General features: G+C 43.6%; 1 protein-coding gene across 1 annotated transcript in view; it reads right to left on the minus strand.

Moving 5' to 3' along the window:
* The window catches only part of LOC126356183 (dipeptidyl peptidase 1-like), a 50,227-nt gene that overhangs the window by 18,358 nt on the left and 16,189 nt on the right, over positions 1-15,680 (minus strand). The window contains exons 5-6 of the mRNA XM_050006965.1: positions 9,931-10,073; positions 1,342-1,467 (exon numbers count right to left, since the gene is read on the minus strand). Of these exons, the coding sequence (XP_049862922.1) occupies positions 1,342-1,467; positions 9,931-10,073 (269 nt within the window). The remainder of the gene's footprint in view (positions 1-1,341; positions 1,468-9,930; positions 10,074-15,680) is intronic.

Below are 15,680 nucleotides of genomic sequence, written 5' to 3' on the forward strand. Positions count from 1 at the left end.
AGTTTTTTCGTTTGATGCTTATTTCGTGAGTTATTTGGTCCAATCACTATGGATTATGGACTACCCCTTATATATATATAAAATCCAGGATGGAATTTAACAATATCATGAAAAGGGATAGTTGCTGCTCACCATATAACGGAGATGCTGAGTCGCAGATGGGCGCAACAAAAAGACAGTCGGAAAAAAATTAGATAACATACGCAAACTGACGCAAACGCAACTGACACAGAATATGACCACAGTCTCTGACAGTCGAAGCCAGACTGGTTTCAGCTACCAGAGTCTGTGGTCTTACTGTGAGTCAGTTGCGTTTGCATGAATGTGTGTGCGTACGTAGTCTAGTTTCTAAGAAGGCCTTGTTGGTTGAAAGCTCACTTTGATTTGCGATTAGGAACAGTTACAGTTTCCATATAAGAGCAAACATAGATGTTCGTGTCTACATAATCTCTTAATTTCCGAAAGTTCTTCACGAATTGCTTTGAAATTTTAACACAATGTTGCATTCGAATACTCAGGTGTTTTTACATGGCTACTGCAACTCCATCTGGTGTATATGTAATATGCATGTGATAAAATTTATACAAATGTAAATGTTAGTTTATTCAAAGTCGTTAATTTCGAAAGTTCTTGGTGGATTACTTTGAAATTTTGACGCAACTTTCTATTGTAATACGCGTTTGTTTTCATTTATCTGTTTTTTTAAATATATATAAAACATAAATTTGTATAAATTAACAGTAGGGAAACGCTATAAAAATACAATAGTTAAACGTTGTTAGCAACCAGGAAATTTGTGCTTATGGCTTATTGGTTTACGATTAGAATATTACTACAGAATCTGAATTTGCAATAACAATAAACAAGCAACAAAGTCAAGAGAGAGGGGGAAGAAGAGATGGACAGAGGGGGAGGGGGGGGAGGAAGTGAACATAGAGAACGGGAAGCAGGAGATGGACAGAAAGAGGGGCAAGGAGGAGATGGAGAGAGGAGGAGGGGGGGAAGATGGACAGGTGACGAAGTGATGGGATGAGAGAGGGGAGAGAGGGGGCAGGATGAGATGAAGAGAGAGTGGAGGGGGAAGAAAGTGGACAGAGAGGGGGGAATGGGTGATGGACAGAGAATGGGGGGAGGTGGAGAAGGACATGGATAAAGAAAGAGAGAGGAGGAGATGCACAGAGACAGGGGAGAGGAGGAGACTGGGACATGCATACAACACCCGTACATGTAAGACACGTGCGCTTTTTATTTTCTTTCTTTTCCATTTAAGCCGACTGAGCCACAGCAAAGCGTGGCCGGGCACAGCTAGTTGCTGTACAAGCAAGAGCCATGGACACTCACCTGACGGGCGACACGTAGTTGACGCCGTCGACGTCCCTCCAGTCCCACTGCCTGGGCAGGTAGGAAGCGCGCCGCCGCTGCTCCGCCGTCACTGGGGCAGGCTCCGGCCACTGGGCCAGCCACGTGCTGCAAGCAAACGTCACACACACTCCTCACTTCCCACTCTCCTCGTACAGACTGTCAATCCTAAGGGCCCGGGTTCGATTCCCGGCTGGGTCGGAGATTTTCTCCGCTCAGGGACTGGGTGTTGTGTTGTCCTAATCATCATCATTTCATCCCCATCGACGCCCAAGTCGCCGAAGTGGCGTCAAATCGAAAGACTTGCACCCGGCGAACGGCCTACCCGACGGGAGGCCCTAATCACATGACTCTCCTTGTAATAGCAACTCTGCAGTGTCACTTTCCTGCCCTAACCAAATTACGTTTATCAAGTTATGAGAGTCTGTACAGAAAGCGACACCGAAAATTAAATCCTGCTTCTTTTGTGTAGTCCGCCTTCGTAACTCAGTGGTCAGCGCGCCTGTGCGAAGGCCCTTGGTTCGATTGTGGGTACTTTCAGGGAGTTTTCCTTGGTGGAAGAACTGGAAAAGGGTGCAAAAAATGTTCAAACATGTGTGAATCCCTAAGGAACCAAACTGCTGAGGTCATCGGTCCCTACGCACTACTTAAACTAACTTAAGCTAACTTACGCTAAGGACAACACATGCCCGAGGGAGGACTCGAACCTCCGGCGGGAGGGGCCGCGCAATCTGTGACGAGGCGCCTCAAAACGCGCGACCACTCTGCGCGGCCGAAAAGGATACACTCAACCTCATACGGTAATTGATCGTTTCCGATTGGTCCATTTGCCTTGCTATGTGACGTCTGATTTCAGTACAGCAGTCATTAATTTCTTCCCCTATACATTTCCACAAGGCAGCCATCAAATCATCGCCCGCCAACATTCCTCAATACCTGCTGAATCTTCTGACGTTCTGGAACCGAGGATCGTCGCAAACACCATCTGCTTTCCTTCACCTCTTACAAAATAATATTTTCTTTAGTCTGAAGTCTCACTGTTATTCTGTGATCATGATTATCGGTTTCAGTTCCAAGTTCCATCATAAAGCCATCCCTTGACGTGCAGTCGTCGAGTGTCATATACTGTCCCCTTCCCTCTTGTTTGACGTGTGGCGTGCAATTGAAGACTGGGCCGCTGTTTCAACGGTTATATGTTCCCTGCAGTAATTGCTTACCTGACTAGCACCAGACGCATCCCTGACATATCGGAACATATGGAAAATATAACGTTTGTCCTTTTTTTTTACAAAAAAATGAGATGAAGTGAACTCTACGGGCAAAAGAGAAATGCCATTAAACTAGAAGAATGTAAGAAGCTTTCACCATTTGCAGAAGATTGCGGCAGTTATCAGTGGCGTAGACTGGCGGAAAGCTCGTGTCACAAAAGCCATAGAAGAGGGAAACAGAAGGACTAATATTCACATATATTGTTCTACTGCTACTGCCGGACACTTATCTCATTCTCTACAGCCAATATTACTTCTTAGTCGATGGCTGCATCAGCACACATTAGAAACGTGCATCTACTCTTCAGTACTTCAACACATGAAGATATGAATGCTCCTACTACAGTCCTCTAGCAGCAGACTTGAGGAGAAGGATACTCATAATACGGTCCTCTAGTGGAGGACCTGAGGAGATGCATTTTTCTACTACACTCCTCGTGTAGAAGACCTGAGTAGAAGCACATTTCTACTACAATTCTCTAGTAGGAGATTTGCATGCTGCTTCTACACTCCTCTAGTAGGAGACGTGAGGAAATACACATCTCTACTACAATCATTTAGTACAAGATCTGAGGAGATGCAAGCTCCTTCCACAGTTGTCTGGTAGGAGGCATCAGTAGACGCACATTCCTACGTCAGTACTCTAATAGGAGAACTGAGGAATGCATATTCAAACAATAGTCCTCGAGGAAGAAACCTGATGCACAGCCCTATTATAATCCCCTAGAAGGGGAACTGTGTAGATGCACTTAAGTCCATTAGTAGGTGACCTGTGGAATTCACCCTGCTGTTATGGCTCACTAGTCAGAGAGACGTGTAAAGATGCACAATAGGAGACTTGAGCAGATGCATACGTACTACAGTCTTCTAATAGGAAGCTTGTGGAGATGCATGCTCCTACTACAGTCCACAAGTATGACACTTGAGCAGACCCACACTCCTACAACAGTCCACTGGTAGGCACCTGGGGAGATTCACGCTTCTATTACAGACCTCAATATGAAGTCTGAGAACATGCACACTCTTGTTACAGTCCTCTATTGGGAGACATAATGAGGTGTACACTCCTACTACACGCCTGAAGTACGAGACCTGAGAAAATACACAGACCTCTAGTAGGACAACACACTCCTACCACAGTCCCCTACTAGAGGACCTGAGGGTATGCACACTAGAACTACTAGTCTCTAGTAGGAGACATGGGGAGATGCATGCTCCTAGTAAAGTCCTCTAGGAGAAAGCCTGGAGAGATACACACTTCTATTACAGTCCTCTAGTAGGTCATGTGGAGATGCACACTCCTACTAGAATGTGGAGGAGATGTACACTCCTACTATAGTCCTCTAGTAGGACACCTGAGGATGTGTACGTTCCTACTATAGTTCTTTAGCAGGAGACCTGATGAGATGCAAGCTGCTGGTAAAATCCTCCATGTCGATGCATGAGGAGATTCATGCTCCTACTATGTTCCTTAAGTAGGAGACACGAGGAGAAGTAAACTCCTACTATGGTCCTCTATTGGGAGATCTGAGAAGATACGTACTCAAGATGTCCTCTAGTAAGAGATGTGACAAGGTGCATGCTCTTGCTAAAGTTCTCCAATAGGAAGCCTGAGAAGGTGCGCACTCGTGCTATGGTTCTATAGTGGAAGAACTTAAGATATGCGCACTGCCACAATAGTCGTCTAGTAAGAGATCTGAGGGGATCAATGCTCCCACTACACTCCTCTGGTAGGACATTTGCGGAGATGCACACTCATATTACAGTCCTCTAGTAGAAGAACTGACGAGATGCAAGCTACTACTACAGTCATCTACGTAGTAGCAGAGCTGGGGAGATATACTATCCTTCTACAATCCTGTAGCAGGAAACCTGAGGATATGTACACTCCTACTGCAATCGTCTAGTACAGAACCTGGGCAGCTGCACACTGCCACTGCAGTCGTGTAGCAGGAGATCTGAAGAGATGCACACTCCTATTATAGTCCTCTTGTAGGAGACCTGGGAGGTATACATTCATACTACAGTCCCCTAGTAAGCAAACTCAATCGATGCTTGCTCCTACTACAGTTCAATAGTAGAAGATCTGAGGAGATTCACACTTCTGTTTTATGCATGTAGGTGGAGACGTGAGGAGACACACACTTCTACTGTAGGCCTCTAATGGGAGATCTGAGGCAATGCGTGTCCTACAACAGTCATCTAGTGGGACACCTGGGGAGATTCGCTGTTTTTCTACAGTCCTCGAGTAGCTCACCTGAGGAGGTGCCCACTCCTACTACATACTGACTCAGCAACCAGCTATAAAGTGATACAGGCTACTTAAGGCCGGCCGCGGTGGTCTAGCGGTTCTAGGCGCTCAGTCCGGAACCGCCCGACTGCTACGGTCGCAGGTTCGAATCCTGCCTCGGGCATGGATGTTTGTGATGTCCTCAGGTTAGTTAGGTTTAAATAGTTCTAAGTCTAGGGGCTGATGACCACAGATGTTAAGTCCCATAGTGCTCAGAGCCTTTTGAACCATTTTTGAAGCTACTTAGGAAGACATTAGTGTGGAGACGGGTTTATCCATAATACAATATTGTTGTGATATCACTGACTGTTTATCTCTTTAGCTAATGTAGTTTGCTCCAGGGTGGTCAACGGCAAAAACGTGCCAAATGGGACCGTTGAAGAAAGAAAACGGAATAATCAGAGAAGACTTCACACACAGGTAATCAGTGATCGCTATTTTGTCTGTCGCTGCTGATATTTTGATCGTTTTAGGATGTTGACACGCATCTTTATACAGCGATGGTTCTTCGTTGGCTCTTATGGACCGGAGACACCAAGAAGCCAGTTCCTAACTGGTTAAAGGATGTGCTGATTTCCTCGAGTGGACAACGCAACCAACCACATCCACCATCCACTATGTCTAACGAACGAGTTCCTGTATTCGGTAGCCGTCCTCGAATAATTATTGTCCAATAAATCTTCACCTTAGGCCAAGTGTGGTGAGACATCATGATCAATTGATTCATTTCCTGTTATAACTGAAAACAGAAATTAATAATGCATTTCTTTGATGCACCCCGTTCCCTACTAGACGCTTTACCTTCGTAATAGTTGTTTCCAACTCTACAACATTTAACTGCTGGTGGAAGGAAGAAATATCAGCGCTCAGGTCCCGTCGAAGTCACAAGAGACGGAGCACAAGCTGAAAAAGTTTCAAGGTTGTGGAAGGAAATCAATCGTCCCATTGCAATGGAATCTTCCCGGCATTTGCGTGGAGCGATTTAGAGAAATCACGCAAAACCTAAATCTGTATGGCAAGACGCGCATTTTAACCGTAGTTCTCCCGAGTGCGTGTTCAGTGTGCTAATCTCTGCACTTCACCCTTTGCTTCAGTGGGCAGCAGTTAACAATCTTTAAAATGTCTTATAGCACATGAAGATTACAATAAGCTATAAACACAAGTCATTTTCCCGATGTCCTATAATAATGAAGGACGATGCAACTAAATTTAACAAGATCAAATTACTTGAAGAAATCCTGCAGAAGCCGAGAGAAAGGAGTGGCAGTATTTCACAACCGATGGAGTTTAAAACGGGCATAAATGTTGCTCGTTGCCATGATCCGTCAATATTCCCTTTAGAATATCAAACTTCATAAATGTTACACGTTTCCATGATCTGTCAATATTCCCTTTAAAATCTCAAACTTTTGTTGTGCGATTGTATACTTTATCAGTGTCCCTATGTGTATTTCTGCAGTTCTTATACGCTCGTAATCTACGATGAGATGTATTTTCGTGCAAATTGTGCTGGTAGCTGCAAATGAGGACAATGATGTGTCGTGCCCAATAAAATGTTAATGAGCATTTGCCCAAGTTGAGTACAAAAATATTTGAAGTTGTATACGCTGTGTTTCGAAAAGGTTGGTCCGATTTCACATGAGTGTTTATTCTTTACGAATTAAAATGGAAGCCTATAGAAAACTTTGAAAGCTGGGTTGTAGTCGGGAGCAACAACAATAATACAGGAAGTTTCTTTTAATTCCAGTCTGTGTAAAAAAAAAATGCTGCCAGATTATCGATTTCAGCCTGTAGTCACCGTCTTCAAATCATTTTATAACATATCCTAATATGCCACTCTGTCTTTGTTACATTAGGATATATTTTAAACAGCTCTGAAGATTGTCACTACAGACCAAAATCTACAGTCCAACGACAACTTTCGTGAGCACATACTAGAATTGAAGAAACGAATTCTAAATTTTAATTTACGGATCGAAATGAAAAATGTACTTTGTCGCCAGTTGTAAGTCACCTGTTCAAGGTACAGAAACAGCGTTGGACAAAAATATGGAAACACCGCTGTAGGAGTGCCGTTGACGTTCAAAACAGCTGTCGGTCGCCTTGGAATGAACAAATACGGCTCTTGAATGGTTCCTAAGGGGAATTTATGCCATCATTCCTGCAAAATAGTGGCAAGTTCGAGTAACGATGATGGAGGTGGACACCGATCATGCTCCCGTCTCTCCGAAGTAATATTGAGATCTCCACTAAATAATACTGACATCTGGTGACTGTTGTAGCCAGGGGAGATGCGAAAATTCATCCTGTATGATGATAACTGTATGAAGAGGAGGCCTGTCTTCTTGAAACGCGGCATCACCGCTGGGGAAAAATATCGTACCATGGAATGGATCTCATCAGCTAAAATAGTCACATAGTCCTTGATCACTGATAAATGGTTTTGGAATTCCAGTTCGCCTTCAAATTCCCTGTTTATGCAGCTTCCTTCTTGTTCTTTTAGTGCTGACATGGTTCATGAGTGCGACATTCAGTTAAGCAGTGACTTCTACAGCTGTCATCGCCTTATTTTTCGCCACAATACTCTTCAATGACTGTCCATCACGATCATTCAACACACACTTTCGTCCATGCTGTGACTCAGCGGATGATGGTTTTCCGTTTTCCCTGTATGTTGTATAAATCTTCGATAAGGCGCTACCTCAAACACCAGACACTTTGGCTACTTTGATTACGGAAGCAGCCACCCACCATAAGAGCGCCAACAACTGCCCTCGTTCGAATTCACTTAGCAGAACACAGTGCACTCTCAATCACAGAGAACATTGTTCTGGCAACGACGGATACTTACAACGTATTGAGGGCATTGCACAGGCACCGTTCGTGGTCAGATAGGACAGTGCAACTTGCAGGCGTAGCTATCACACACGTTTGCGATTAATAATGCATTTCTCGTTGTGTTTCCGTATTTTTGTCTAACCCCTATTCCTCACTCTTGCTCCCGCTATTTATTAAGCAAAACGCGCCCAGTCGAGATGGCGACAACACAAAAGACGCTTCAACCGGTGCTATTCAGTTGGGCGTCTGATCTCACGGCGTGGGGTTTTCTGACAGACTCCCCTTCCAATAGCTGCTTGAAATTTGACGTCGCGTTGGACGGAAGTGAACGCAACTCCAGATACGGTCGCAAAACAATCGAACGTGTTTGACTGTCGTTTGGATATCCGCTGTGTGTCCGATGGTAGGCATATAGAATATTTGTGAAAGTGAAATGAAAAATTTTTATCCTAAAAGTAACTGCAAAAAGAACTGAAAACTAGTGTGTCCATACCTGTAAACGATATACCCCTCTGTAAACGGATGGCGCTCTTCACAATAAAAGATATTTTAGTCTCATTCTTAAAGTTAAAATTTACTTCAAGTTAGTATCTTTTTTCGTGCAGAACATATAATTATGTGAAATCGGGTGAATGTTTTTGTTTGCTGTATGTAGATTAAAAAACTGCTTCTGTATTTAAAGTTCTGTGCTAACCCAGCTGCACTGAACCAGCTGTAGCTGAGTGGAAGCCTTAAATACATCTTGTCTTAGACGAAATTAAAAAAGTTACTTCTTGTTGTATTTTTTCAAGTAATTTAATCTAAAACTACAGAGATCAAATATCATTATCTTGGATAAAATAACATTAACATACCTTTTGTCAAACTTACCGAGGAGAACGATTTCTGCAATGATTGCTCGTATTCTCCATGCTTTGTTACCTAAAAGAGGCATATGACACTTCCTAACAATAAACGTAATCATAGAGATAGCTTGCATGACAGCGAGATGAACTAAAGTTGATCGAATCGACCATTCGGACCGAAGACCGTTGGTCTGGTGCGCAAACCAGACAGGGTGTGGCCTCTAGAAGATGCCTCGAAACTGTTCTGGAGAATGTATAAACGCTTTTCCTTCCGTTCTTTACTAATATAACGCACAAGCAACGTCCTGACAGACTACGGATGTGTGCTTGACAGGACGCCCAAGCCAGGTCCCTGACTTTCACGTGTCATGTTCTTGCCTGATGAGCTACACAGTCACTCTCATATATCTTCAAAGCTTCTACACTGCCAACAACTCTTCCAGTTTTCAATACTTCACGGAAACCATTTACACGATTCACAGACAGATAGCGTAGGAGACGGTCTCTCCTCTAGATTAAGATGACGTTGCACCATTATTAAGGACATAAACCAACATAAATACCGGACCTATGATGAGCAACGAACCAACAGATGCGAAAACCGGAAAACGGGAGTACGACATGTTGATAGCAAAGAATTTCTGGGCCATTTCTACTGTTTACAAAAATTGTATCAAATGACTGTGTACAGTAACGTATATTTAATAATTTACTGTGTGCTTTGATGACAGACACAGTTGAACCTAAAACTTTCTGATTAAAACGAAATGAGCTATAATGAAAATTATTTATAAGTATTTAATTTCTGCAGCAGGATAGAAGCCACAGTTTTTCAACTTCTGAGGGTGAAATATATCAGGCAATATATTTAAAGATTCCCCCTTTGTCTCATTCACTAAATTTGGAAACATGCTAACTACAAGGAATATGTGATGTGATACAAGGACGCGGAGCAAATGATCTTCAATCATCTACACTGTGAAAGTATGAATCTGGTTTAAGAGCAATATGCCTAGTTAGGCAGTAGAAACCTGAAGCGCGGCGTTAATACCGCCATAAAATACGCAAGGCCCTCTTAGCAGGCCAGTACTGCAAGCAACCCAATATTCGAAACACAAAAACTGTGTCTTTTAAACCTTTTGGCCATAGTCATTAAACCACAATTTTAATGAATTCCTCATTTTGTACCTTGTGATCATCGATGCATACGTTATTTCCTTTTATTTCTTCGCGAATTCTACAGTAAACAAAAAGGAAGTACAATTTCTTTTGCCTATACTTCGATTTTTCTCTGCTGTTGTTTGCTTTTCGGAATTTGTTATTCACTCACCTCTTGCCACCAGCCATGTTAATGAGCTCCTCATTGGTCAGTCCCAGGTATTTCTCGTAGACTTTCGCTTTCCACAGCTTCTGTGCCCTGTTTATCTCATTTACCAGACGCGTCTGCTGTACGAAGCTGACTTCCTGCTCCATCTGCAACAAAATATCGTAGTACAAGTGCTTCTTACCATACCGATAATAAGTTCTTAGAAGTGTTACAGTGAAACTAAATCATCGTAATGCTATTCTAGAACTTTCTTGTGGCGATTCGACGTAATAACTTTCTTACATGCTCACATAATTGTACAATAAACATATCACAATTAAGTGAGGAAATCAACTGCTTACATTGAACACTTTTTTCCGCCGTCTGCTACTACCACTAAATACAAATAATATTTGTAAAACATTGTAAGAGAGTGGTGCTACACAGCTCGTATATCATGACTTTTTCAGATATTTGTAATGATTTGAAATGTAGTTTCGCCGAGCGGTTCTAGGCGCTACAGTCTGGAACCGCACGACCGCTAGGTCGCAGGTTCGAATCCTGCCTCGGGCATGGATGTTTGTGATATCCTTAGGTTAGCTAGGTGTAAGTAGTTCTAAGTTCTAGGGGACTGATGACCTCAGAAGTTAAGTCCCATAGTGCTCAGAGCCATTTGAACCAAATGCAGTTTCTCCACGGTAGCTTCTGCTGCACGATGATCTGGCCATAGGTGATGAGTCATGGAGCCAAGTCCTGCATACGGCGGAGCCTGCTACCAGCCGATAGTTGTCAATGCATGTGTTATGGGTTGGCCCTCAGAAATGCCAAACCAGCTTCTGCCGTGTCTCCGACCTAAGAATGTCCTCTTTTCCACTTCTCTAAAGCCCCAGCGTCCGCTTCCTCGTCTCCATCCAGATTATCCATAAAATTCTATCTTCCTCTCTGTTCTGCACAAAAAGTGTGCAAAATAATACGAAGTACTCCACCAATCAGATGGATACACTACATATTGACCAGTGAGTTATTTGTTTAAATCAGAGGACTAAGGTTCCACCTAGCAAATGTTTTAGAAGTTGCCCAATGAACCACCTTCCTGCGTATACAATTCTGAGAAAACTGAGCTCCAAACTTCCACTTCTTAGACCTTTTTATGTCACCTAATGGGCTGTTGTTCCATATGTCAAATACCTAGAAAACGGTGTCCTGATCTACCATTTACAGATTTTCTTTTTACCTCACCTAGTGAGCTACAATTTCGCCTTGCAAGAGAGAAGTTCTCACTCCACATGGAATGCCATCTGGATGTCGCTCATCCGCCCCCACAGGGGAGGAAGCAAAATCTTTCAACAGTAAACAGCCGCCGGGCTTCCCATGAGAAAACAGAGATGAACATCTCCTGACCAGTAAGACACCGACGGAAAATGATAACATTCCAGCAACCTGTTCTTTGAGCAGAGATGCCGATTTATAAAAATAATTTATTCGTCACTGGTTGAGTGTCCAACACAGTTCATCATACTTGTTGTTTCTGAGCAGAATACGGGACCGCACCGTGCCTGCCCACAAGCTGTAGTGTTGACCACTAGCACCCTGACGGCGCCGAATAAGGCAGTACAGGGGCCCATGAACGCCCACCTAACTGTCAGCGTCTAGGTCACTGTCGCTCTCCAAGCAGCCTAATTCTCCTTAGAAACCGGCTGTTGTCCCTAGAGAGACTGGGGTTCTAGTCGCTAGAGACCCCTCGTTCCCTCCTACCACGTGGCCCATCAACGACTCCATCGGTACAACCAGTATAGGACACAGAGTTAACTACAGAAAAGAGGGAAATTAGGACATGCGCTAGCGGCTCAGTCTTCACAATCACAAATATACACGTATTATCACCACAAAATATTCATAAATCGATAGAAACACCATACAGATTACAAAAAAATGGCTCTGAGCACTATGGGACTTAATATCTGAGGTCATCAATCCCCTATAACTTAGAACTACTTAAACTAACCTAACTAACCTAAGGACATCACACACATCCATGCCCAAGGCAGGATTCGAACCTGCGACTGTAGCAGTCGCGCGGTTCCGGACTGAAGCGCCTAGAACCGCTCGGTCACCGAGGCCGGTAACAGATTACACTAAAGTGTATCATCAGCAATAACATATGAAGCGTCTCATACCAACATTTACTGAAGTGCTTCAGTGCACGTTTTGGTATCTAAAAAGATAAATGAATCACAGGACCTTGTTGCTTCCATAGCATTGATAATTAGAAACTTCGAGTGTGAAACGTTTTATTACGGGAAAAGGGCTATTTTACTACCAATTTTCTGCAGCTCACCTGTCATTACTATTTTAATTTATTTGCGAATGGTACTGAAGCAACAACAACGCCTGACGATGAAGCCGCAAGTGCTTTAAAGTCGACTACAAAAAAAAAAACAATTAACGCACTTGAGTGGAAGAAAAGTAGTAACAGAATTCTCTGTTCTCTACAAGAAAGAGAACCTTAGGAGGTGAAGTGAGTTCTTGGCTGTATCTGACGCGAGAAGACTGGTGATGTGCTCATGTGTATCTGATCATTTAGGGTGAGGAGAAGGTTCTGTGTCCAGTGTTTACCAGGTGTACCGGTATGAAATGAGAGTTTCTTGTGAAAATGAAACACTAATTTTGAATTGAAAAGTAAAAACATTTTAGTCAAAGTACTGACCGTTGCTTTCTATACACTGTAACCACCTGTCTGGCAATTTGTGGACACCACTCCAATAGAAATGTTCGTCTTTTGAAGCAAACCAATCAGACACCCAATTTTTTACTTCTTCGCAGGAATCGAAGTGTTTCTCAGCCAATGCGTGTCCCATTGATGGAAACAAATGGTAGTCGGAAGGGGACAAGTCTGGTGAATACGGCGGGTGGGGTAGCAGTTCCCAGCCAAGTGTTTTGATTGTATCCTGAGCCAGTTTTGTTCTGTGTGCAGGTGCATTGTAGTGTAAAAAAAATTGCTTTGCCATGTCTTCTGGCCCATTCTGGTCTTTTTTCGATCAATGCACAGTTCACATTAATCATTTGTTGCCTGTAGCGATTAGTATTCACAGTTTCACCGGGTTTTAGAAGCTCATGATACACCACACCTTTCTGATCCCACCAAACACAGAGCATTGTCTTCTTGCCAAATCGATCTGGTTTTGCAGTCGATGTTGATGGTTGTCCCTGATTAACCCACGACTTTTCCCGTTCAGGATTCTTAAAATAAATCCATTTTTCATCGCCAGTAACAATTCGATGCAAAATTGATTTTCTTTGATGTCTTTGAAGCAAAATTTGACAAATGGTTTTTCGGTGTTCCACCTGTCTATCATTCAACTCATGTGGCACCCATTTTCCGCACTTTTGGATCTTTCCCACAGCTTTCAAACGGCCAGAAGTTGTTTGTTGTGCAACATTTAGCATTGCTGCCATTTGCTTATGACTCAGAGTATCATCCTCATCCACTATTACTTGCAGTTCGGCGTCTTCGAACTTTTTTGGTGGTCTTCCACGTTCTTCATTTCTTACATCAAAATCATTATTTCTGAACCGTTGAAACCATCTTTTGCATGTTGCTTCTGATAGAGCATGATCACCATATGCCTCGACAAGCATTCGATGCGTCTCTGCAGCACTTTTTAACAAATGAAAACAAAAAATTAATGCTTTCCCCAAATCATCACTTTCTGGTACAAAATTCGACATTCTTAACACGATGAAGACATATGATGTTGTTTGTTCCATGACTTGATGTATACTAAATATCTTTGACAGATGTCATACCAACCAAACAAAAAAAAATTAATGCTCGTTCACAACAAATGTTCCCTATCGACACATTTGTATCGCAACGCTCATTTCATACCGGTACACCCGGTATAGACCTCAAGTGGTTTGCTACAGGCCATGGCCTTTCCCTTTGTAGCACGTCGGACCTTGCCATGAGCACCATGTGGCAGGACACGCGTATCGGCGGCCACAGAAGGCTGCAAACAAGTAACGAGTCAGCTACGGATTAACAAGCAAACAATCAGGTAACTCGTTTAGGGCACACTAGTGCATCGATAATTACCTTATTAATTTTATTTACGGGTCCTTGAAAATTCAGTCGCATCTTAAACCGTAAACGAAATTTCCGAAAGCAAAGAAACAGGATGTTAATAACCCTTAACATACTGAGGAACCTAAATCGGGAAACAGATTTCGGCTGACATAGTTTCGAGACGAGCTGAAATTTACTCAAAATGTAGCAACAGTTAAAAAGTACTCAAGTTTTAAACGGGTATTTTATCATGAAGGTGTAGAGACACAGTGACAACTACCTTTCCGATGGCTGGAACTGAGTCAGACTAGGAAACCTATCTTGGGAAAACGAGGTGTTCAGCCACTACGTCACAGCAGGGAGGCGTTGCCCCCTACCCTCCCACGAGGTTGGCAACAACTCTACTTTCCGAGTTCAGAACATTACAGTGTGCGGGGACAGCGAAGCCATAAACGATCTGGTTGTCACCACGTCCTACCCATTCAGTTTTCTCTTCGAGACGCGTCTTGCTACAGTCATTTACCGCCTTGCAGTTAGTGGCCGAATAACTGTTCACCATCTTGAACAGGGAACAGCAACGTTGCGCAAATACGTCACCCGTTCGAGCGCAAGTTTCTAGCGCTAAGAGCACAAACCAACGGTGCCCGCCGTGTGGTAAGATTCACCTGAACATCCCCCGTTGTCCTTTGACCTACTCTCTTCGTTCAGTACTCTCTGGCTTGATCATACGTATGCGTATCTATCTATGATTTCAATACACGTGCTGTGTGTCGTTTACCATTGTGCAACGTCAGTGAAGGCTGCTCTCAACTAAATACTGCATATTGCTTGATTATTATTTCAGAATATTTCAATATTTTTGCTGCTCCTCGTTTCTTTCTTATTAGACTTCTCCATGTACATCTACATACATGCACCGAAAGCCACCATACGGTGCGTGGCGGAGGGTACCCCGTACCACTACTAGTAATTTCTTTACCTGTTCCAAAAACGAGCGAAAGAAAAACGACCATCTGTGCGGCTCCGTATGAGGCGTAATTTCTCGTATCTTATCTTCGCGAAATGTATGTTGGAGGCAACAGAATGATTCTAAGCCGTGAGGAGTGGCCGCCCGCTTCGAGGCGTCATGTCACAGACTGCGCGGCCCCTCCCGCCGGAGGTTCGAGTTCTCCCTCGGGCATGGGAGTGTGTGTTGTCCTTAGCATAAATTAGTTTAAGTAGTGTGTAAGTCTAAGGACCGATAATAATAATGAGCGTATGGCGTTGGTGGCCGGGAGACCCCTCGCGGGACGGTTCGGCCGCCGCTCCACAAGTTCTTTAACGCCACTACGGCGACTTGCGAGTGAATGATGATGAAAGACACACAACACCCAGTCATCTCGAGGCAGAGAAAATCCCTGACCCCGCCGGGAATCGAACCCGGGACCCCTTCGCGCGGGAAGCGAAAACGCTACTGCAAGACCACGAGCCGCGGACTAGGCACTGATGACCTCAGCAGGTTGGTCCCTCAGGAATTCGTTCGGTAGTCACCTTCAAATGCCGGTTCTCTAAATTTTCTCAATAGTTTTCCACGATAAGAACGTTGCCTTCCTACCGAAGCTTCTACGTAACACTTGAAAGACGTTCTAACCTACCGGTAACAAGTCTAGCAGCCCGCCTCTGAAATGCTGCGATGTCTCCCTTTAATCCGACCTACTACGGACCTCAA

Source organism: Schistocerca gregaria, chromosome 1, assembly GCF_023897955.1.
Source record: "Schistocerca gregaria isolate iqSchGreg1 chromosome 1, iqSchGreg1.2, whole genome shotgun sequence".
NCBI lineage: Eukaryota > Metazoa > Arthropoda > Insecta > Orthoptera > Acrididae > Schistocerca > Schistocerca gregaria.